Source organism: Rhincodon typus, chromosome 3 (assembly GCF_021869965.1).
Source record: "Rhincodon typus isolate 14 chromosome 3, sRhiTyp1.1, whole genome shotgun sequence".
Classification (NCBI taxonomy): Eukaryota; Metazoa; Chordata; class Chondrichthyes; order Orectolobiformes; family Rhincodontidae; genus Rhincodon; species Rhincodon typus.
Window position 1 is genome coordinate 79,733,091 of NC_063334.1, and position 25,000 is coordinate 79,758,090.

The 25,000-nt window shown below is 39.4% G+C and overlaps 1 protein-coding gene across 1 annotated transcript in view; it reads left to right on the forward strand.

Moving 5' to 3' along the window:
- The window catches only part of LOC109926839 (chromodomain-helicase-DNA-binding protein 1), a 249,488-nt gene extending 227,916 nt beyond the window's left edge, over positions 1-21,572 (forward strand). The window contains exons 14-22 of the mRNA XM_048593706.1: positions 148-315; positions 6,889-7,046; positions 9,158-9,199; positions 9,333-9,460; positions 12,136-12,274; positions 16,889-17,039; positions 18,758-18,877; positions 20,717-20,851; positions 21,294-21,572. Coding sequence (XP_048449663.1) covers positions 148-315; positions 6,889-7,046; positions 9,158-9,199; positions 9,333-9,460; positions 12,136-12,274; positions 16,889-17,039; positions 18,758-18,877; positions 20,717-20,851; positions 21,294-21,572 — 1,320 coding nt within the window. The remainder of the gene's footprint in view (positions 1-147; positions 316-6,888; positions 7,047-9,157; positions 9,200-9,332; positions 9,461-12,135; positions 12,275-16,888; positions 17,040-18,757; positions 18,878-20,716; positions 20,852-21,293) is intronic.
- Positions 21,573-25,000: the final 3,428 nt, after the last annotated feature.

Sequence of the window (25,000 nt, forward strand, 5' to 3'; positions counted from 1 at the left end):
AGAATGATCATTAATTGCATAAAATTTACTGTTTAGTTTTATTCATGGTTTTAACTATTCATTTTCTAGTTTAGTTTTCAGTTTATAAATTTATCTCTGTGCGATCCTGTAGAAATCATCCTGGAACTTCCCCCTCTTCCCCATCAGGTGGCAAATTTCTCCACAATGGATGATGACCTTGAACCTCAGCGCAATACCAAGGACTGGGATGACATTATTCCAGAAGCACAACGGAGAAGGATGGAAGAGGAAGAACGACAGAAGGAACTTGAGGAGATCTACTTGCTTCCTCGAATGCGTAACTGTGCCAAACAGGTAAATGTTAAAGCACAGGGCTCATGACCAAGCTGGGAAAATCTGGGGAAGAGGAGAGAGCTCTGGAGGACTGGGAAACTGGCAGTGGTAATTGTGTGGTCTCCACTTGCAGTGATTCTGGTTCAGCCATTGCACATTATCAGCACCTCTTGTCTGAGAAAATGAGGGCACTGGTTAAGATCACCAGTTGTTAGATTCAGAGTTAAAGCTGGAAAGACATAACCAATACTTGTACATCTGAAGCTTTTCTTTGAGTTTTACCGGAACAGACAGAGGTGTTGGAATGGGCTAGAAAATTAAAAGTAACGAAGAATTGACAGTTCAGTGTCATGATTGCAGGCCAAACCAAGGTGGGATCACACAATCAGCATTTCATCCTCCATGTATAGAGAGGGCCACATTGTGAGAAGTGACAGAGGTAGAGACAGCAGAACAATACACAGGATATTTTAATCCTCTGGTATGGAATCAAAATAAGTATTCGTACAGGTCTGTATTTCAATTTTGTTTTTGTTTAAAAGAGGAAGGTTTTCAATACATTAAACACTGCAAAATGAAACTTAACTGTACCATGAAAGTGCACTGCTGCCATCGTCTGGCTATTATTTGTATTGCAGTAACCAGTAAGGTCATAAGGACAGGCATCAGCATTCAGAGTAAATCAAGCCACCTGTTCCATTTATTATGATCATAGCTGTTTGAACACTTAGACGCCTTTTGACTGCACAATCCCCATAACCCTTGATGCCATTGCCAATCAAAAGTTTGTCAGCCTTGACTTTAAATATAGTCAAAGACTGAGCTTCCACAACCCTATAGGATAAAGAATTCTGAAGTTTCACCACCCTCTGAAGGGAAAAGAAAACATTCCTCCTGAGTTCTAAGTTCTAAATACTACTTATTTTTAAATAGTACTCCCTGGTTCTAGACCCCTCAACTAGGGCAAACATCTTCCCTGCATTGAACCTGTCCAACCCTTTAAGTATTTTGTAAATCTCAATGAGATCACTGCTTATTCTTCCAAACCCTAGAGAATACAGGTCTGGTTTGCCCAATATCTCTTCATAGAACAGTTCTACCATCTTGGGAGTCAGTCTGTTGAACTTTCATTGCACTCCCTCTATGACAATAATATCTTTCCTGAGATGAGACCATAATTTCTCACAATACTCCAGGTATGGTTTAACCAAGCTTTTACATAATTGAAGCAAAACTTCATTACTCCTGCACTCTCGGCCCCTTGTAACAAAATATACCATTCCGTTAATCTTCCTAATAGCTTGCTATACGTGCAAATTAGTTTTCAGCAACTTATTGGCCAGGGCACCCAAGGCTGTCTGCACATCTGCACTTTTAAACTCTCATTTTAAAAAATTCTCTGCATATCTGTTCTTCCTATCAAAGACAATAACCATAATTTTTTCCACATTATGTTCCATCTGTCAGGTTTTTCCCAATCACTATGCCTGTCCAGATCCTTCTGAAAATATTTTACATCTTCCTCAATACACATTCCTACTCAGCTTTGTATTATCTGCAAATTTAGAAAGATTACACTTGGTCCACATGATTACTTTGCTTCTCGTACGAAAAGCTTCTCTCATCTGCTGATTTATACCTTTCCCTACACTGTTCTGCTATTTGGAGGACTCTTAGTAACGTCATCTAATGTTTGCTGTCCCCAGCTGTATCCAAACAGATTTCACACATTGTTTCCCTGATCTGAGATCCTGACTTGTATTATCAGCACAATTCCACTTCCTTTTTCTTCTTGTTTGTTCTTCCTAAATATTAAATATGCCTGAATATTCAATTCCCAGCCCTGATCCCCATGTTTCTGTAATGGCAATTAGACCATGCCTACATATCGTTATTTGTGCCTTTAGATCATCCACCTTGTTGTCAACACTACATACATTCAGGTAGAGCGCCCCTAACTTTATCTTTTTGGCATAATTCCACAGGCAAGACATGCTGTATGCTCAGCTTTGTGTCTCCTCTCTTCTAATCTCTCTCTGTTTTTCCATTTCCAGCTGAACTCCCAGTTTGGGTTACCCTTCAGGTTGCCATTCCCGACAAGTTGATTTAAACTAACCCCAACTGCACTAACACGTCTAGCTATGGTGATATCAGTCCCAGTCCTATTAAGATGTAATTTCTTCTGCCTACATAGGTTGCCTCAGAAGTGTGACCCCCCCCGCCCCCGCTTCTTCGAATGCCAGTTCTCCAGCCATGCGTTCACTCGATTGATTCTCTCATTCTTGTGCTCGTTAACATGAGACATTGGGAGTAATCCTGAGATTACTGCTCTTGTGGTCCTGCTTTTTAATTTCTTTTCTAACTCCCCAAATTCTCCTTTCAGGATCCCTCTCCCTGTCTATGTCATTCACACCAATACGGACCATGATCCACCTCCCGTGAAGGATGTCCTTCAGTTTGTACGTTTTTCAATCTGTCGACTGTTAACAGCAAGACCAATGACAAATTCTTTGCCATGTTCCATTTGACTTCACTGAAAAGTTGGATAGTGGCCTATTTTTCAGAATCATAAAACCATTACCATAAGATATCGGAGCAGAATTTGGCCACTTGACCTCTCCGGTCTACTTTCCCATTCAATCATGGCTCATATGTGTTTCAACCCCGTTCTCCGGCCTTCTTCTCTGTGGCCTAGATCCCTTACCAATCAAAAACCTGTCTGTCATAAATACACTCAATGACTTGACCTCTGCATCAGTGAGTTCTCCAGATTTGCTACCCTCTGGCTGAAGCAATTCCTCCTCACCTGATTTCTGAAGAGATTTCTTCACTCTGAGGCTGTGCCCCTGGGTCCTAGTCTGTCCAACTAGTGGAAACATCTTCTCCATGTCCACTCTATCCAGGCCCCTCAGTATTCTGTAAGTTTGAAATAAGATCTCCCATCGTCCTTCTAAACTCCTACAAGTACAGATCCAGAGTCCTCAACCTCTCCTGACATGACAAGCCCTTCATCCCAAGATCATCCTTGTAAGCTTCCTCTGGACCTTTTCCAATGCCATTATGTCCTTCCTTAGATATGGGGCCCAAAACTGTTGTCAGTATTCAAAATGTGGTCTGTCCACAATCTTAATACAGCGTCAGCAGTACATTTCTGCTTTTGTATTTGAGTTCTTTTGAAATGAATGCTAACTTTGCATTTGCCTTCCTAACAGCCAACTGAACGTCCCTGTTAACCTCGAGAGAATCCTGAACTAGGACTCCTAAGCCCCTTTGTGCTTCAGATTTCTGAAGCTTCTCCCTGTTTAGAAAATGGTCTTGCCTCTATACTTCCTACCAAAATGCATAACTCCTCACTCTCCCACATTGTATTACATCTGTCGCTTCTTCCCCCCACTCTCCGAGTCTGCCCAAGTCCTTCTGTAGCCTCCACTTCCTCAACATTGTATGGTCCTCCACATATCTTTGTGTCATTTGCAAACATAACAACAATGGCCTTAGTTGTTCCATCCAGGCTGTCGATGTATAACATGAAAAGTTGTGATCTCAACACTGACCCCTGCGGACCTCCACTAGAACTGGCTACCATCCTGAAAATTATCCTCGCTCTCTGCTATCTTTCAGTCAGCCTATCCTCTATCCATGCCATTACCTTGCCCCAACACCTTGGGCTCTTACTTAGTAGTATCCTGTGCGGAACCTTGCCAGAGGCCTCCTAGAAATCTAAATAGATCTCGTCCACTGGCTCTCTTCCATCTAACTTTCTTGTTACCACCTCAAATTCTAACAGATTTATCAGGCATGACCTCCTCTTGACAAAGCCACACTGACTTGCACTCTTCTGCACTCTTTCCAAGTTCCTTCCTATAGCAAGGTGACCAAAACGGAACACAATACTCCAAGTGCGGCCTCACCAACATCCTGTGCCACTTCAACGTAATTTTCCAGCAGCTGCACTAAGTGGCCTGACTGAAGGAGACCAGTGTGCCAAAAGCCGCCTTCACTGCCCTGTCTATGTGTGACCCCACTTTCAGAGAGCCGTGCACCTGAACTCCAAGATCCCTCGGTTCCACTATACACTCCTTAACTTTTTTCCTAGCTCTCTATAATCACTCTGCAGGACCTCATCCCTATTTCTATTGAAGTCATTTGTGCCAACATGCACAATGACTTCTGGCTGCTCGTTCTCCCCCTTGAGAACGTTCTGCTGCTGCTCCAAGATGTCCTGGATGCTGGCACTCCGGAAGCAACCCTCCATCCTGAATTCCTGTCTGCGGTCACAGAATCTCCTGTCTGTTCACCTGACTATTAAGTCTCCTGTCACTAAGGTCCTGTTTACCTTTACCCTTTCCCGCTGTGCCCCAGAGCCAACCGTAGTGCCACTGACCTGGCTACTGCTGCTTTCCCCTGAACAGTCATCACTCCCAACAGTTTCCAAAACAGTATAATTTGTTTTCGAGGGGAATGGCCACAGGGGATTCCTGCACTGTCTGCCTACTCCCTTTGCCTTTCCTGGTGGTCACCCAGCTACTCTCTGCCTGCACCTTAGGTGTGACCACGTCACTAAAACTCCTATCTATGATGCACTCAGCATCTCGGACAATCCCAAATGCATCCAGTTCCATTTCTCTAACACAGTCTCACAGCAGCTGCAGTTGGGTGCACTTCCCACAGTCTTCAGAGACGATGGAGGTTTCCCTGAGCTCCCATGTCCTGCAGGAGGAGCATGCCACTGCCCTAACTGGCACCTCAAATGCTCTATATCTAAAGAGGAAAGTTAAAAGGACTTTACCTGAGTTTACCTGTACTTTTCGCTGAGCCGCTGCTTACCAAAGCTTGTCAAGACAATGCCTTACTACTTACCCTTCTAACAACAAATTTTCAATTACACATCTCTCTTCCCTCTCTTTTTTTTGGTTAGCAGAGGAGGGAGGGAGGGAAACACTACAGTGTTGGAATGTTTCTGGCTATGTCTGAAGTTAGGTTCCTGAAACTTCCCATAACCTCTGTCCTATTATTTGTTCTGGAAATTTTAGTTACCTTTGCTGAGCCTTTTTCACCCTCCCTTAACTTTTGCCTGTTTTAGCTAACTGAACCCACCTCCCACTTCCTCTCCATCCTCCACTCACTATTTAGTTTAAAGACCTATCCAACACTGGTTACACAATTCCACCAGGACTCTGGTCCCAGCATGATTCAGCCTGTCCCATCCGAACCGCTCGCTCCTTCCCCAGTACTGGTGCCATTTTCCTATGAATTCAAACTCATTTCTCTGACACCAATTTTTGAGCCATGTGTCTACCTGTTTAATCTTGTTGACCCTGTATGAATTTGCACATGGCTTAGGCTGTAATCCAGAGATTATTACATTTTGGTTCTGCTTTTTAATTTAGCCTCTAGTTACTCATATTCCCTCAGCAGAACCTCTTTCTCGTTTCTACCTGTATTGCAGGTACCTAAGTGGACCAGGAGAACGGGATCTTTTCCCTGCCATTCCAAGTTCCTCTGCAGCCCAGATGAGATCCTGCACTCGGGCACCAGGCAGGCAACACAGCCTTCAGGATTCTTGATCCTGGCTGCAGAGAATAGTGTCTATTCTCTTGACTGTATTATTCTGATTACAAACACATTTTTCTTTTCCCTTCACTTTTGAATGGCTCCCTGTACCATGGTGCATTGCTCAGTTTGCTTATCCCTGCTGCTCCTGTTCTTACCCACACGGAGCAAGATTCTTAGATGTGTCAAACGAGTTCAAGGGTTGAGGCTCCTTCAGCACTATCTCCTATATCCCTCTACCTGCCTCGCTCACAGTCACACCCTCCTGTCCCTAATCGCCTGAATTTAATGTAGTTAATCTAAGGGGTATGACTGCCTCCTGAAACACGTCGTCCAGGTAACTTTCCTGCTCCTTGATGTGTCACAGTGTTCGAAGCTCAGACTCCAGTTCATCAGCTCTGAGCTGGAGTTCCTCAAGCAACCAAGACTTGTGGTCACTGTGAACAACAATGGGGTCCACAAGTTCCCACATCTTGCAGATGCAACACATCGCCTGACCTGGCGTCTGTATTTTAATGACTTAGTTCTTATTTTGATTTGTAAAAAATTTATCACTAGTCTTTAGTTTGTAGCCTATAAATATTTCTCCTATTTAGCTTCAATCTGAAAGTAACCTATAATAGTCAAATCAGATGCTATTACCTACCAATGAACTTACAGTTTACGTGTGATGTCACTCATTTATGCTGAGTCCCTGATCCTGGACTGCAATTTATGCTATTTAAAAAAAAAATTTACAAACTATGAACCAAAAAAAAAGCAAAAAGCACCTAGACCCCTCTGTACTAAATTCCCATGCCGTCCCCAAACGATATACTCACTCAGGCTGTCTCATTCTGGATGTGATTTCTCCTTCTTGAGCGTGCAAAGCTTACTGATCTATCGGTGAGGAATTGGTGATGCTTAAGAATTTCAAACTACATTCTTCAATGTTTTCAGTGATATAGTTTGTGGTTTATTCAGCTACTAATAAAGTACTTTGCCTATGGTAAGATGGAATGTAGGATTAGTGTTTTGCTCATGTCTCATTCTGTGCTTCAGATTAGTTTTAATGGAAGTGAAGGAAGGCGAAGACGGAGGCGTTCTTCAGAGTCAGATAGTGACTCCGTTTCTGAAGGGAAACGTCCGAAAAAACGTGGGAGACCTCGAACAATTCCGCGTGAAAATATTAAAGGTTTTAGTGATGCTGAAATTCGAAGGTATGTTCTAAATTGTACTAATTTAATAGGAATCATTCTTTTTCTTCATAGTACACTCATTTTATCTACTGGTTCCTAAAACTTATTTTGTAAAATATTAATAGGTTAAAGTTTGGTGGAAATATTACTCTATCTACCCTCCTCCAAATCATACGATGTTTTGGCTTCAACTGCTTTCTGTGGTCATGATTTCCACAGGTTCATCACTCTTTGGGTGAAGATATTTCTCCTTGTCTCTGTCTTAAATGGTTTATCCTGCATCTTTAGACTGTGACCCCTGGTTCTGGACTTCCCTGCCAAGGGGAACACACTTCCTGCATTTACTCTGTCTAGTCCTCTTAGAATTTTATAGATTACCATGAGATCCCCTGTCAGTTTTCTGAACTCCAGGGAATATAAACCTAACCAATTCAACCTGTCCTCATACATCGGTCCCAGCATCCTCGAAATCAGTCTAGTAAACTTTCACTGCATTCCTTTGTAACAAGAACATCCTCTGATAGGGAGACCAAAACTGCACACACTATTCCAGGTGTGGTCTCACCAATGCCTTGTATGATAGCAGCAAGACATTCGTGCTCTTGTATTTGAAGGGCAACATACCATTTGCCTTTATATACCACCTGTTTACTGCATGCTTATCTTCGGCGACTGTATGAGATTACCCAGGTCTCATCACCCATTCCTCTCTCAATTCATAGCCACTCAGATGATCTGCATTCCTAATTTTGCCACGAAAGTGGATAAGTCACATCTAACCACATTACACTGCATCTGCCACGCATGTCTCCATTCATTCAGCTTGTCCAGATCAAACTGAAGCAACTCTGCATCCTCCTCACAGCTGACCCTCCCATCCAGCTTTGTGACATGCAAGTTTGAAGATATTGCACTTAGCCCCTCATCCAAATCATTAATAGACATAGTGAATAACTGGGATCCAATGCCTGATTCTTGCAGCATCCCGCTAACCACTGCCTGCCATTTGGAAAAAGACCCATTTATTCCTCCTCTTGGTTTCCTATCTGCCAACCAGTTTGCTATTCATCTCAATACAATACCCCAAATGCCATGAGTTTTAGTTTTGCACATTAATCTCTTGAGTTGCACTTTGTAGAAATCCATCTGAAAGTCCAAGTAAACCACGTTCACTGGCTCCCCTTCAGTTCTATTAGTTTTATCCGTGGAGAATTCCCATAGATTTCCCTATTAATTTCAAGGCTCACGATCTTCCTTTTGTAAATCCATGCTGATTCTGTCTGATCTTGCCATTGTTTTCCAAATGCTCAGCTATTAGTTCTATTATAATGAATTCTAGTACTTTCCCCACTATCAGCGTCAGGCTGACTGGTCTGTAATTGTCAGTTGTCACTCTGCCTACCTTCTTAAACAGAGGGTTTACGTAAACTACCCTCCAATCTGTAGGAACTTTTCCACTGTCTGTAGAATCTTGGAAGATAACCACAAATGCACCTGCTATTTTTAGGGCCATTTCTCTTCTAATACTGATTTCCTTCAGTTCCTCTTTCTCACTAAACCCTGTGATCCCCAACGTTTCTGTTATGTTATTTGTATCCTCGTTTGTGGAAAAAGAACTAAAGTATGAATTTAATTGGTTAGCTATTTCTTTGCTCTGTTATAAATTTTTCTTGTCACCAATCTTTTCCCTTGACATGCCTATAAAAATTTTTACAATCAGTTTTAATGTTCTTCGCAAGCTTACTCCCAGTCTATTTTCCCTTTCCTAATCAATCACTTTGTTCTGCTTTGCTGAATTCTAAACTGTTGCTACTCCTCAGGTATGTTGTTTCTTTCTGGCCAATTTGTATGTATTTTCTTTGGATTTAATACGATTTCTAATTTTCCCCTGTAAGCCGTGGTTTGGCCAACATTCCCATTTTACTTCAATACCAAAAGCATACATTCTGATCTTCCATATTTTTTGGCCAAGTAAAAATTAAATTCCAGTTGACTTGAGTTGAAATGACAGTGATTTGGGCTCAAGGTACACAATTATTCATATTCAAATATACTGAGAAGTACGTGATTGTGCCCATTCTAAATTGTGTATGATGTGGCTGAATGTGTCAATACCACTTTGTGTTTATTAGATTTATCAAGAGCTACAAGAAGTTTGGCGGACCTCTGGAAAGGTATGCTTTATGCAAATACAGTTTGTGTACAACTGGAGCAACCTATCCTGAATTTGTTTATTCCATTATCTATAATAGTTGCAAAATTATAATTAAAACAGTGCGTTGTAACCTAATGGATCTTTCATTACAGGTTAGAAGCAATTGCACGAGATGCTGAATTGGTAGATAAGTCAGAAGTAGATCTCAGGCGGTTAGGAGAGATGGTGCATAATGGCTGTATTAAAGCTCTACGAGAGTCCACAGGCCAGGAGAAAACAGGTATTCATTATAGTTTACAAATCATTTAGAATTATCGATGTGAATACAAAGACAAAGTTGTAATCCTGAATTATACACATACTAGACTTGAACAAAATGTAAATATTGTTGGTCAATGAGTAGCACTGTCACCTCTCAGAAAGTTGTGAGCATATGTCTCAGTCCAAACATTTCACTGCAGAACCAAAGGCGTATTGTCCGAGACCTTAAAATTGAAGCTCCACCCTTTTCAACTCAGGTTGACCTTAAATTGTCTCTATTTCAAAGAAGATCAAAGTAGTTAGTCCCTGTGACCTGGCCAGTATTCATCACTGGACTGATGCCACCAAAACAGATCAACTGGTCATCGTAATATTTCTGCTTGTGATAAATTGGCTACCAAATTTCCTGCATTGCAATGTTGACTACACTTAAAGACAATGGAGCACTGTTTGGGTTACCCTGATTCTGTGAAAGGTACTATAGAATGCATGCCTTTCTTCTAAACTTGTAGCAGAACTGCCCAGGGCGAAGATGAGCATGAGAATTGTGAGGAAAACCTTCAGTGGTAAACATTACTAAATTTCACTATCCTTGAGTTTTCTTATTTTGCAGACTGTTCATCGTGATGCAAATGTAGAACTCTATATTTTGCCCTTTTTATTTGGTTTTTTAATGCACTCCACTTAAAATACATGTTTATCATCGCAGTGATTTCACTTGGGTTAAAGGCCAAACAGTGCCTTCAGCTTCTAATTTTCGCCAAACGTTGAGTGTTTATATTTTGTGTTCGATTTTCCTTGTTTTAGAAAATAACAGCACCAGTTATTGGGAGGTTAATTTTTTTTCAAAAAATGCGAATGGGAAATACAGCATTTTTTAGTAGCTGAGAGAATTTGATTTAAACTTTTGCAGTATGTTCACCAGTTTACGCTTTTGGCATGGATTAAAATTTAAGTTAGGAATTGACAACTTCAGGATGACTCCTTTGCAAGCAATCAGCGATGAACAAGAAATACTAGCAAAACTCACATCCCAAGAATAAAGTAGAAAGCAATAGCAGGCCGTTGACCCCCTCAATTGCCGTTTTGCTTACTGTTCTTTCCTGTCTGATTTTAAAGCAAATACAAGAAGCATCTGGTTTCTATTCACTTTACTACTTCATCCATATCCACCAGACAGCCTGGCCAAGAATTGATAAAGAGTAACTAAGGAAAAAATTAAAATGTTCGTTGGTTATGGAGCCTGATTCTCAATGTTATTTTCTAGATTGAATGTATATTGGTATACTGTCAGTGATATTGCTGGTCTGTTGTTGCTCTTCAAGCACACGCAAGGATCAGTCATAGAGTCATACAGCATGGAAACAGACCCTTTGGTCCAACTTGCCCTTCCTGACCAAGCTTCCCAAACTAAACTCGTTTCACTTGCCTGCATTTGTCCCGTATTGCTCTAAACCTTTCCTATGCATATACCCATTCATATAAATGTCTTTTAAATGTTGTAACTGTACCTGTATGTACTGATTCCTCTGGCAGTTCATTCCACATATGAACCACCTTTTGTGTGAAAAAGTTACCCCTAAGTTCCCTTCAAATCTTTTTCCTCTCACCTTAAAAATATGCCCTCTAGTTTTGAACTCCCCTACCCTAGGGAAAGTCCTTTACTATTCACATTATCAAGCCCCTCAAGATTTTATAAACCTCTATAAGGCTACCCCTTAACCTCCTACACTCAAGTGAAAAGAGTCCCAGCCTATCCAGCCTGTCTTTATAACTCAAACTCTCCAGTCCCAGCAGCATCCTTGTAAATCTTTTCTGAACCCTCTCAAATTTAATATCCTACCTGTAGCAGGGTGACCAGAACTGCCCACAGTACTCCAGAAGGAACCTCATCAATATCCTGTACAGCCACAACATGATGTCCCAACTCCTATTCTCAGTGGTCTGAGCCATGAAGGGAAGTGTGCTAAACGGCTTCTTAACCACCCTGTTTACCTGTGACACCACTTTCAAGGAACTATATACATTGAACCCCTAGGTATCTCTGTTCGACAATACTACCCAAGGCCCTACGAACTCCCGAGGGCCCTGTTATTAACTATATAAGCCCTGCCCTTGTTAAACTTACCAAAATACAGTACCTCAGATTTATCCAAATTAAAGTCCATCTGCCAATCCTCAACCCAACTGCCCAATTTATCAAGATCCCTTTGTAATCTTGGATAACCTCCTTCACTGTCCATTGTACCATCAATTTTGATGTTATCTGCAAACTTACTAACCATGCCTCCTAAACTCTCATCCAAATCGTTTATATAATGACAAAGCAGTGGACCCAGCACCGATCCCTCTGGAGCACTGCTGGTCACAGGCCTCCAGTCCTAAAAACAACTTCTACCACCATACTCCATCTCCTACTGTCAAGCCAATTTTGAATCCAGTTGACAAGATCTCCCTGAATTCCATGTGATCTAACTTTACTAACCAGTCTATCATGCAGAATCTTGTCAAAGGCTTTACTGAAGTCCATGTAGATGACATCTACCACTCTGCCCTCATCTATCTTTTTGGTCATATACTCAAAAATCAATTTCTTTAATATAACTGAACTAGAATGTCATGTCTGATCTTGAAAAAGACTTTTTTGTATATTTCCTGTATCAATAAAATGTCTGAATGTTGTATTTGAAACAGCTGCAAGGCGTGGTAAAGTAAAGGGGCCAACGTTCCGAATCTCAGGTGTTCAGGTGAACGCTAAGCTAGTCATTGCTCATGAAGAGGAACTGGCACCCTTACACAAATCTATTCCACCCGATCCAGAGGACAGGAAGAAGTAAGTTTGTTTTTTGTATTAACCGCTATGCTGAATTAATATTACTACCTCCACTATCAGTGCTTCACATTCTGAAGCAATAATTATGTATCTGAGAAATTAATTTTTACGTAAAGAAAATTCCACATGATAGTCAGTAATCAGCTCAATTGTACTATTTCATTAATATTACCTCGAGTTAAATTGACTTCATAAAACAAATTGTCTCTTGCCTGATTGGTTTATATGTTTTTAAGTTGAGAGCATTTCAAGTTGCCCAACTGGAATAAGTTCAGTGATTGAATTGATTAAGTATGATTGAATTTTCCATTCAGTTTGAGGGAGGGAAGAGTGGATCCAAGACTAGTATTTTAAACTTCAATAAGGGCAACTTCGAGGGCATGAAAACAGAGCTGTCTAATGTGGACTGGATGCTTGGGTTAAGTGATAGCTTAATGACAATCCTTTCAGAATACACAAAATAGATACTTTCCAACAAGAAAGAAAATTCGATCAGTAGGACTCACCTCCTCTGGTTAATTGAAGAAGTTAAATACTCTGATAAAGCTTCATGGTATTTTATTTGGAAACAGGCTTTAAAGGGAGCAGGTCTTTGTATAACTTCTGGATTGATTTGTATCCGTCCAGTAAACCTTTGTAGTGCTCCCTCTTTGGCCAGAAGATTGTTAGTCAGGTGTGGAGATAAAAACAGTCCACCGCACTCTAGGTGTAGTCTCACCAGGGCTGTGTACAATTGCAGGAAGATATTCCTGCTCCTGTGCTTGAATCTTCTCACTGTGAAGGCCACCATATCATTTATTTTCTTCATTGCCTGCTGCACCTGCACGCTTACTTTCATCGACTTGTGCATGTGGACATCAACGTCTCGTTGCACCTGTCCCTTCCTAAACTGTTGACATTCAGGTATTAATCTGCCTTCCTGTTTTTGTTACCAAAGTGGATAATCTCACATTTCTCTGCATTGTGCTTTATTTGCTATGCATTTGTCCATTCTCTCAACTTATCCAAATCACACTGAAGCATCTTTGCATCCTCCTTGCAGCTCACCCTCCTATCCGGCTTTGTGTCATCAAAAGTTTGGAAATACTGCATTTGGTTCCGTCATAAGAATCCACTGCATTGAATCACATATTCTTTAGTTTTACATGCGAACCTCTAATATGTTCCCTTTATGAACTCTGCTAATTACATCCTCGAAAAATTCCAGCAAATTATTCCAGTATGATCTCCTTTTCACAAATCTTTTCTGAGTTTGTCTGATCCTGTCAATGTTTTCCAAATGCTCAGCTATTAAATCGTTTATATTGTACTCTAGCATTTTCCCACTAGTGATGTCAGGCTAACCATCTAGTTCCCTTTGTTTTTCTACCTGTTTTTTAAGATAATGGGGTTACATTAGCTACCCTCTCATCTACAGGAACGGTCCCAGAGTACATAGGGTTTTGAAATACGATCACCAGTGTGTCCACTGTTTCTAGGGCCCCTTCATTAAGTATTCTGGGATGTAGATAATCAGATCCTGGTGATTTATCAGCCTTTAACCCCACCAATTTCCTCATCAACATTTCCCTATTTACACTAATTGCCTCCATTTCCTCCCCATCACAAGAATCTGTATTCCCCAACATTTTTGGAATGTTACTTATGTCCTCCTGTGTGAAGATTGAAGCAAAGAATATATTTAATTGGTCTGCCATCTCTTTATTCTCCATTCTAACTTTACCTGCTTCTGGCTGTAAGGAATGTACCGTTTCTTAAATAATCTTTTAACGTGTGCAACCTGTAGAAGCTTTTACAATCCATTTGTATGTTACCCTCAAGATTACTCATTTATACTCTATTTTCCTCCTCTTAATCCATCATTTTGTCCTTTTGCTGATATCTAAGATGCTCCAATTCCTTAGGTATGCTACTTTTTTGAGCCATTTCGTACACCCTTCTTTGGATCTGATACTATCTCTAATTTCCCTTGTTAGCCATGGTGGGGTCGCTTTTACTGTTTCAGTTTTGTACCATATAGAATGAACAATGTTGCAGTTTCTTCATGGACTATGTAAATGTTTTTCATTGCCTAGCCATATTCATCCCTTAAGTAATATTCCAAAATTAATCATGAGTTCACATTTCATACCGTCATAGTTTCCTTTATTTAGACTCAGGAGTCTAATCTTATAATCAACTTTGTAGTACCTCGTGTAGGTAGCCTGTTCTCTAGTTTGCTCATCAATGTATTGATTCAGAAACCATCCCATACATTCTCCAGGAATTCCTCCTGTACAGCATTGTTACTGATTTGATTTAATTGATATGAACATTAAAATTGCCCTTCTAGCTGTACGTTTATTGCTTGTGTCTCAGAAACAAGTTCCTTATGGGGAAAAAAAACCATCTAAAAGGTTAGCAAATGTGCAAGTTTTTTTCAAAGTAAGAAGCAGGCCTTTCAGAGAAAAAAGGCTTATGAGAGCAGCAGTGCAGTTTAGCAGTCTCCAAAAAGGTGAAAGAAAGCAAGTTCTGAATGTTTTTGAGGTTAGTAAGAAAAGAGTTCCAGAAACACCAGACTTTAAGGTGTCACAGTGGAAGATATGCGTTGAAGGAACAGATGTTGAGGAGTAAATGAGGCGTGTTAGCAGTTTATATAAGTGTTTTATGAAGAGTGATTAGCTAAAGAAGTTCGCATTAAGTGAATGCAGAAGTTTGCTGGTAAACCAAGTATAGCCATGATCTCTGAACAAGGAACATGAAAGTAGAAATGGAGTGACACATCACTGAGATTTTAAGTATCTGTAAGGTTGTTGCTGAGAGTGTAAGGGTTGAATCTTCATTAGATAAACTGTTATTTTAAAAAGGAAGATGACAGAATTGGGGCACTACAGTCCGTTAGCATAGGGAAGATGTTGGAAACTGTCATAGCACAACACTTAGAATAGCTTGAGATCAACAGTAAACATTTGAGAGGAAAATCACATGTAACAATTATTGGAGTCCTTTGAGGAAGTAACATACTCTAGATAAAGGGGACCAGTAGATTTACTATACTTGATTCCAAAAGGAATTTCATAAGGTTCCGCATTAGAGGTTATTGTGGAAATGTCATGGTGTAGGTGTCACTTATTGACACGGATAGACAATTGGCAAGCTAACAGTAAACAAGAAAATAGGCATAAATGGATCGTTTTGTGATTGGCAAGATGTAATGAGTGGTGTGCCAGAGGGATCAGTGCTGGGTTCAACTTCTAACAGTTCATATCAATAGCTTGGATGAAGGAACTGAAGATATGATAGCTAAATTTGCTGATGGCACAAATATGTAGGAAAATAATTTATGAAAGAGAAATGAGGCCAGAGAGGAATATAGGTTGGTTAAAAGTGTGAGCAGAGATCTGGTAAATGTAGCATAATGCGGAAAAATGCAAAATTGAATGGGGAGAGATTGCAGAGCACTGAGATGTAAAGGGATCTAGGCAAAAGATTAGTATGCAGATACAGAAAATAATTAGGAAAGCTTAGATCACATCTGGAGTAGTGTGTAGAGTGTTGGTCTCTTTATTTAAGGAAAGATATAACTGCAGTGGAAGCAATTCAGAGAAGTTTACAAGATTAATCCCTGGGATGGGCAAGTTGTCTTATTAGGAAAGGACGGACAGACTAGGCTTGTATCTGCAGGACTTCAGAAGCACAAGAGATGAATTGATTGAAATGTTTAACAGGGTGCACGAGGAAAGGATGCTTCTTATTGTGTGAAAAGTTTTATGAATATGTTTAAACATAAGGGATCACCTTTTAAGATAGGGATATGAATTTCTTTTCTCCTAGATTCATGATAGTCTTTGGCGCTCTCTTCCCCAAAAGGTGACGGAATCAGATGCCTTAAATATTTTTTAAGGCAGAGCAGATAGATTTATGATAAGCAAGAAGGTGAAAGGTTATCGGGAGTAAATAGGAATATGAAGTAATCTGATCAGCCTGTGATCTTATTGAATCGTGGAGCAGGCTGAAGGAGTGAGTGGCCTACTCCTCCTAGTTTCTAAGTTTGTAGAACCAAGAGATAGTTATTAAATATAGCCTCCAAGTTATGGTTCCCTACTACTGAGAAGGAGAAGGAACATTACACTGTAGGAACATTACCATCTCCAAGTCTGTCCTGACTTTGATGTCCAGTGCTATTCCTTCATTGTCACAATCCTCAAACTCACTACGTAACGGCATTTGAGGAAGACCTTGAACTGAACGGGCTGCAATGGTTTAAAGACAAAAGTGTACTATCTGGCTAGAGATGGACATTGCCTGTCAGCAGTCCATATTCTGAAAACAAATGGGTGGAACAAAATCAATGATAAGGTTAAACTCCATTTTGGACTTTCGTAATATATTGAGATAATGCAGTGTAGTGATTCAGTGTCCCAGTTCATGTGTCCCATGCGCAATAGGTAGTTGTTTCTGGTTTTTCTTGAAAATAATAGGAAAATGTAGATCAAAAGCCTATTGCTGTTTTTTCAAAGAGAACGTACCTTGCTCGCAGTAATCGTTTAATCAGAAGGAAGCAGCGCCAGATAGCAGAAACAAGATGTGTTGTTGGACAGTAGTTTCATGTATTTATTTTTCTTCTTCCCAAAGGTACACTATCCCATGTCATACTAAAGCAGCTCACTTTGATGTGGAATGGAACAAGGAAGATGACTCCAATCTTTTAATAGGCATCTATGAATATGGCTATGGTAGCTGGGAAATGATTAAAATGGATCCTGATCTCAGTTTAACACACAAGGTGAAAGATTGATCATTTGAATTAATGGTTTGCAGACAAAGTTACTATGCAAGAGGTCAAAATTATTTATACAGTATTTGCATCTTCTCTAAATTGGATATGTATTACCAAATCAAAATGATTGTCAGAAGTTAAATTTACATTTATCAAATATTGATCCATACAACTATGATGCTAAAGTGAAGGTGTAAGATATCTTAGCGCTGGGCCCTCATGTCCTTTGCAAGCTTATGTATGGTCATATCTTTTTATCAGGCATGCATGGTGGTGTCAATCATTCAAAAATTCTGTTCACTGTGTTGTTACATTACTCCAAACATGAGACAAGTGCTGCTTTATCTTTGAGGGGTGGGGGGGAAATCAAGGTCCCAGCACAACAGTGCACCACTGTAAAACTACCACAAATGAAGACGAGATTGACACCACAGCTGATAACACAACCACATCCCTTATAAAAATCAAGCCATTATTTTCCCTGACGGTTGTTCTGAATGGTACATCTTTGTTCAAGCGCAGTAGCCAAACTAACCCAATAATATGAGCATGAGCCAAAGAACCACTCATGCAAATTTATAATCTATTGTTACAATTATTAGTTTTGTAAAACACTAAACTTTGCACTGCCTCATCACTGAAAATAACCAGCTTTTAAAAATAATCCAGCTATCAAACTTCATTCAGTTCAGTAGAAAATAGCATAATGTTAACTGTATATGTAAGACTGCATGTTTCTTTAAAAAAGTCTCACGTACCTATCTGAGCACATCTGTTTCCATCTACTAAATAAGTTTGTTCCAGGATAGTTTGCTGAAAGCTGATCTTTATTCATTCGTGGCATATGGGTGAAACTGGCGAGCCCAGCATTTTTCAGCCCAGAGAATTTAATTGTCCAGAGGGCAGTTAAGAGTCAACTAGATTGCTTTGGGTCTGGAGTCACATGTAGGCTAGACCGTGCAAGAGTGACAGTTTCCTTCCCTAAAGTAAATTGGTGAACTAGGTTGGTTTTCCAACAAACAACAGCAATTTTGTGGTCATCGTTATATTCTTAATTCGAGATTTTTTATTGAACTCAAATTCCACCATCTACCATGGCAGGATTCAAACCTGGGTGGACAGAACATTACCTAAGTTTTTGGATTAATAATCTAGCAATAATACCACTTGACCATCGCCTTTTCCAAATTTTGCATTTATGGTTTCCAGTCAAGTTACAGTGCTGCTGACTGTTTGCCGTGGTTTTCTTAAGGCCATTAAAATCACCTTACAGAATAAACAGGTATGTTTCTGGCTGAATCAGTTGCTGAAAACAGTTTTGTTTTTGTTTGTTTATGGGATGAGTGTGTGTCACTGCTTAGTTCAGCTCATATTGCCTATCCCTATTGCCCTCAAACATGGTAGTGGGCTATCTCCTACAAACATACACCATCTTGCAAAATTAATGCTGCTTCTGTTGCCCATTTTGAACATAAAGGAGGCTTTGTACTGTCCCTGTCAAATAGCTGACAGAAAGTGAAATCTTGCAATTAGCTCGGTTGATTTGAGCCTAGACAGTACCTTTGGACGTAACTAGGTGTGTTAAAAGTTGAATATTCTTAATTTTTATCCATTGCAGAAACAAAAGGATGCATTTTCTACTTAGTTCCCTAGCTGTTTTTAGTTAGGAACATGTTTGATGTTCTTTTGTGTTTGTTAATTGTAGACACGTTTTCTTTCTTAAGATTTTACCTGATGACCCAGATAAGAAACCTCAGGCCAAACAATTGCAGACCAGAGCTGACTACCTCATCAAATTACTTAGTAAAGACCTGGCCAGAAAGGAGGCACAAAGGCTTGCTGAGGTACATGACATACTGAAGTAATTATTGTTTCCACCCACATGATTTGTACATTGTTTTAGAAGCAGTTGACATTAGGTAATTACTAATGAAAGTCTTTATTTTCTTGGGTTGTGGGTGATATTACCAAGATTGTATTTATTGTCCATCCCTAGTTGCACTGAATTGGTGATGCTGGTAAGCCACCTCTTGAAGCTATGACAGAATTTGTGATCTAGCAATGGTATTAATCAGAGAATTCTGGCACTTTGACGATGAAAGAGCACATTTATATGTTCAATTTATTATTTTGTGTTTCATTTGTTGTAGAGTTGAATGTATGGCTTTAAGTAAGTTTCTAATGGGGTTGGTTGTTGTATAGTAGATTTCAGTCTAAGAAGAAAAGAAGGATTAACGTGGGGAGTAAGTATTCCTGTCAAGGCGCCAGAGGGGCACCTATTCCTAACCTCCAGGGATTTTTTCCAATTTTTAAAAAAATTTGGTCTTTAATGGCTATGGAACAGCCTCTTGCCGCCTTTCTCCATTTACCAGGAGGCAGCCCTTATCCCTCCTCAAATTACAGTAAAAACAACCATGTGACACCAACAATGTCATTGGGCTGCAAATTTCACATCTCAACCCAGACTCCTCTCTGCTGTAATGGAACCTTTGACCAAGTGGACATTTGATACCTTGGGGGGTGGGGAGGGAGGTCGCGGGCACAAGCGGGTGTGTTGTGTGATTGGTCAACCTCAGTTTGGTAAGTCACCGTGTCCGATTGCCTGCCTTTTTTAAGGAGTCTGCAAATTACCTTAACAAGACAGAAAGTTGGCAAACAATTTTTTGTGTAACAAAGTAAGATAATTTATTAAGTAATAAAGCAATACTTAACCAGACAACAGTTTACACGTCTCAATGCCATAATACCGCAGAGCAGCTTGGGTGCGGGCTGACGTTAGTTTCGGTCTGACGACTTTCTTCACTTTCATTTCTTCTCCATTCTCTTGTGAACCTGTACAATGATATGCTGCGCCTTTTTGGAGAGCTCTGTTTTATCCCTTTAGCTTTGGTGTCCAGGATTTCTCCTACCATATTTAGCAAAAGCAACTGATTCGCATCCATCGTAACATAATCAATGTGATCAGGAAACCATTTCATTGAATTGTTGATAATCAATAGTTTCATCCTGAACTACAATTAATAAAGCCTAAAGCATGCACCTTTGATTCCAATTAAACACACCGTCTGGCAACAAAATTAATTGTGCAAGGAACTTAGCTATTTTCAATATCCCTTTCTTGTCTCTTGTTAAACTGTGAACATTCAGTTATTCAATTGTTTTAACCTGCTCTAACTTCCACTTAAAAATTCTGAAATGTTCTAACCTCTCATCATTTGTCTGCATAAATATCTAGTTTCATATAATGTGTTATTGTCTAATCATCAGTGACATCCTTTATTTATGCAAAACCTAATTGATGCAAACCACATTTCAGGTAATATTTATAAAATGTAGCAAAAATTCCAGTCCTTTCTTGCTTTGCAAAATAATTTAAAAATATGTGCCTCAGGATTGGTTTTACAAATTTCAAGATGTGAACTTCATTTGTCAATAGTGGTATGATTTGTCATTTCTTGTGAGCAGCTGCAGAATGCATTCAAATTGATTTAGTTACAGGTTTCACAAAGTTAGAACATGATTTCCAAAAGTCATGGAACACCGTGTGATAAAAAGGAAAGGCATTTAGCTTACTTGATCATTATGAAGGCATGGTATTGACACTAGTTCATTTAATTTGCGTATACTGAGCATTTTTTTTAATTCGAGTAACTAAAACTGGATTTGTGCTTTATTTGAAAAAGGCTAATTCAAAAAAAAGGAAACCAAGGAATAAAAGGAGTAAAGCTGTAAAAATTGTGAAGGTAGAAGAGATTCAAAGTGATTCATCAGCACCGTCACCTTCAGTCAAAAGTTCAGATGAAGAAGGAGAGATCAAGGTAAGGATAGCTCCAATGTGTCATTTAATTAAACTGGAAATTTTTACTTGGCTCCATATCCATCATTGTCCTGCCTTACATCAACAGTGATAAATCTGAATGATCTTCAACTGAGCATCATCAAGACCAAAGTTATCCTGTTTAATTGACATCAGAAAGCCTGAATCCTTGCCATATATTCCATCTTTCTCTCAACTATTCAATCAAGTTAGGACCAGCAGTTTTTAACTTTGTCCTGTTTGGTGCTGAGCTGATGAAGATGGAAAAGGCTATGAAAAGAACTCAATGCTAACATGAGAATTTAAAATAAGAGGCATTTGGAGACCAGAAATCTATTTAGGTTAGCAAGTACAGAGGGCGTTAAGTGGGTAGGGCATGGTGTAGGGTAAGATGTGGGCAGCAACATTTTGGATTAATTGAACTTTATTTCTTCTGTTTGTAGGATGATAGTGCGGGAACAAAGTCTACAAGAAAGAAATTGAGACCAGAAAAAGAAAATGAAGAGAAATTAGAACAAGAAACCATAACCAAGAAAGAAGTTGAAGAGAAGGACATCAAGAAAGAGCCAAAAGAAACAAGAAAAGACAAAAAAGAAAAGGAGGAAAAGAAAGAAACAAAAGATAAAGATATCAAGAAAGAAATTAAAGACAAGGAGGATAAGGATAAAGAACTTATTTATAAAGATAGAGAAGTAAAAGAAGAGAAGGTAAAATTATGTTAAATAACATGGTTGATATGCATGTTTTCAGGAGTTTGTTGTAAGTGATTAGCTAAATTCCAACAAATCTTATTCACTGTCAGAAAAAAAAATCTGATATGTGCAGTGTTGAATTGCATATCAGTGTTGCACCTTCAAATGCTCCAAATATAGTGAAGTAAATATGGTACAGTGTATAGCTAGGAGATCTGGGATCAAGTCCCACTTGTTTCAGAAGTTTGTCTTAACAGCCTGTGGAGGTTGATTAAAAATATCTGTAATTGTAGACATTTTACCAAATGGCAAACACAGGTTTTGAATTATCTGTACAATTTGACAATAGCTAAATTATAACATGCAGTTGAGCAACAGAAATCATGAATTGGCGAGGATGAGATACAAATATTGGGGCCTTTCCCCGTCAGTTCAGGCCTGGAAGGGCCTGTTTCCACACTGTAGGGATTCTGTAAATGTTTTAGGGATGAACTGGAGGGAGAGAATAAAAGTAAGTGCAGCGAAATGGGAAAACAGCTTCGTGGGCAGCTTCGAAGGTTTAAGGATAGCAAAAAAAACACTGAATTTGTCAAAGAGCAATTGATATGTTTACTTGCAGAAATAAAATAAATTAGAAATAAAAGTTGAACTGGAAGCACTAATTTAGAATGGAGTGACATGATAAGGCAGTTTTGGAAATTAGGCTTCAGTTGAGGAAAGACCAGAATTTCTCTAACATTTTTGGTAGAGATGAAGAAAAAATGGCAAATGAGATGGCTTTAATAATTTAAGGCACAACTATTGCTGAAGAAAGGCAAGCTAATTTTGGTAATATTGCTGAGTTAAAGTCCATCCTGACCGAGTTCAGAAGTAATCAGGAAGCTCTTACCTTGTTTAGGAGAGGTGCATTATTGTCTGATGAAAGGAACTACAATAGAGATTTATAGAAGTTTACAACAGTTGGATTTTAACAATCCTAAAGTAGTCTGAGAAAAGGCAGGGGTTTGTGATGAAAATAGGGAACAATTTATGAATGGACCGAGAATCGTTTTCTTAATCAGACTGTCACGTGTCAACATCAAAGGGTGGTTCAAGAAACAAAGCAATGAGAGTAAGCAACCAAAAAATCGAAAAATTCCTGCAAATAATGATCACCTCCTCGTTAAGTTTGCATTGAATCTGAATATCGGAAAAATTAAAGCTTATGGTTTTGGATTGGACTTGCACCTCTTAACTGAGATAAAAATGGCCTTAGCCCATGTATAATTGGTTGGTGTAATGACCTATCAAACAACAGCAGCAGTGAGAAGTACTAAAATACTGGATGGACAAAGTGAAACCTGCATATTGACTGGAAGTAATAGTGATGCATCAATAGCTGGCAATACATGAATTAATCCAGACACGTAGGTTAGGTGGAGCATATAATAATACAAATAATAATATACAGAGGAACATAAAGGCAACATACCTACAATTTTAAGCAAACAAGAGAAAGAATCCTATGCACTTGAAACATTAACTCTCTTCCTCTCTTCATAGATGTGCCGACTTCCTGAGTTTCTCCAACTTTGTGGTTGTTTCAGATTTCTGCAGTATTTTGCTATTCAAATGAAAAATATTAAAATATTTAATTACAGTTAAAAGAACTAAAAGCAAAATGTTCTTACATTATGATAAACTTAATTGCTAATGTGTAGCGATGCCAAAATTAAAATGGATTGCATTTTGTGGTTTAAAAAAAACAGCAAAATTGTGTGAGCATTTGTTGTCATTACTCTGAAGACAGAATATGGACTTTACACATCCAGTTAAATGTCAAAAACCAGAAGTTGCTATCAATATTTGAACATATTTGCAGGATATAGTCCTGAGGTCCCTGCAGACTACAATAAATTAGAAATCTCTGAATTTCCGCTTTTCACTATAATATTGCTGTTTAAAAACCCCCACACAAAAAAAGCCACTAGTCATGTTAGTACTATGTAATTGGATTAGCAGTGAAATAATTGCTAGTTTCTGTTTAAGAGCCTTTCTAGATTTGGAAAATTTTATATTTGTGTGATGTCAATGTTTTCTATTTCAATATTAAAATCTTAGTTAGATATTAAGAGTTTATTGTGAAACCACTTTTATTCACTGTCAGTTGACTTTAAATGGAAGTAAAGGATAACCAGAGCATTTTAATTTGGCTTGCTACTTGTAAAACTGCTTCTGTATGATTGCTTGCATATTCTGATGAAGATTGTTGCTGGATGTGGGGAGATTCTCTCGATATGGCACACGTTTCAAATTAATATGTAGAAAGAGGAAATCCACATGAGATACCATTAAATCTTTGTGGTTGACTTTCTTTGTCATTAGTGAACACCATCACTTCATTGCTGAATGCAAAATCTAGACCAATTTGGAAATTGGAACAAAAAAGAACAAAAGAGATGTCCTGCACAGGAACAGGCCCTTCAGCCGTCTGACCCCGTGCCAATCATCATGTCCTAACTAAACTAAAAAACAAACCTTCTGCCCTTGTTCGGTCTGTATCCCTGTATTCCCTCCCTATTCATGTAACCATTGAGATGCCTCTTAAATGTCGCCAACACGCCTGCTTCCACCATCACCTCTGGTAGTGCATTCCAGACTCCTACCACACACTGCATGAAAAAGTTCTCTCGCACATCTCCCTTAAACTCCTCCCCAGCCCCGCCCTCCTCACCTTGAGCCTGTGCCCCCTTGTAATTGAAATTTCAATCCTGGTTTAAAAAAAACCTCTGACTGTCCACCCTATCTGTGCCTCTCATCATTTTGAAGATCTCTATCAGGTCTCCTCTCAGCTGCTGTCTTTCCAGTGGAAACAATCCTAGTCTTTTTAACCTTTCCACATGGCCAATGCCCTGGAGACCAGGCAACATCCTGGTGAGCCTTCTCTGTACTCTCTCCAAAGCTTCCATGTCCTTCGGGTAGTGTGGTGACCAAAACTGCACACAATACTCCAAATGCGGCCTAACAAGGGTTTTATTTAGTTGCAACATGGTTTGACAACTCTTGTACTCCACACCCCGGGCGTTGAAGGCAAGAATGCCATATGCCTTCTTCATCACCTTGGCTAACTGTGTTGCTACTTTCCGGGAACTGTGGACCTGCGTGCCATCTGAATGTTAATGTTCCTAAGGGTTCTGCCATTTACAGTATAATTCACACCTAAATTTGATCTTTCAAAATGCATCACCTCGCATTTGTCTAGATTGAAGTCCATTTGTTATTTCTATGCCCAAGTCGCCAATCTATATCCTGTTGTATCCTTTCACAGTCATCAGCACTGTCAGCAACTCCACCAATCGTCATGTCATCTGCAAGCTTACTAATCAGACCACCTACATTTTCCTCCAGATCATTCATATATACTTCAAACATCAAAGGACCTAAGACTGATCCCTGTGGGACACCACTAGTTACCAGTC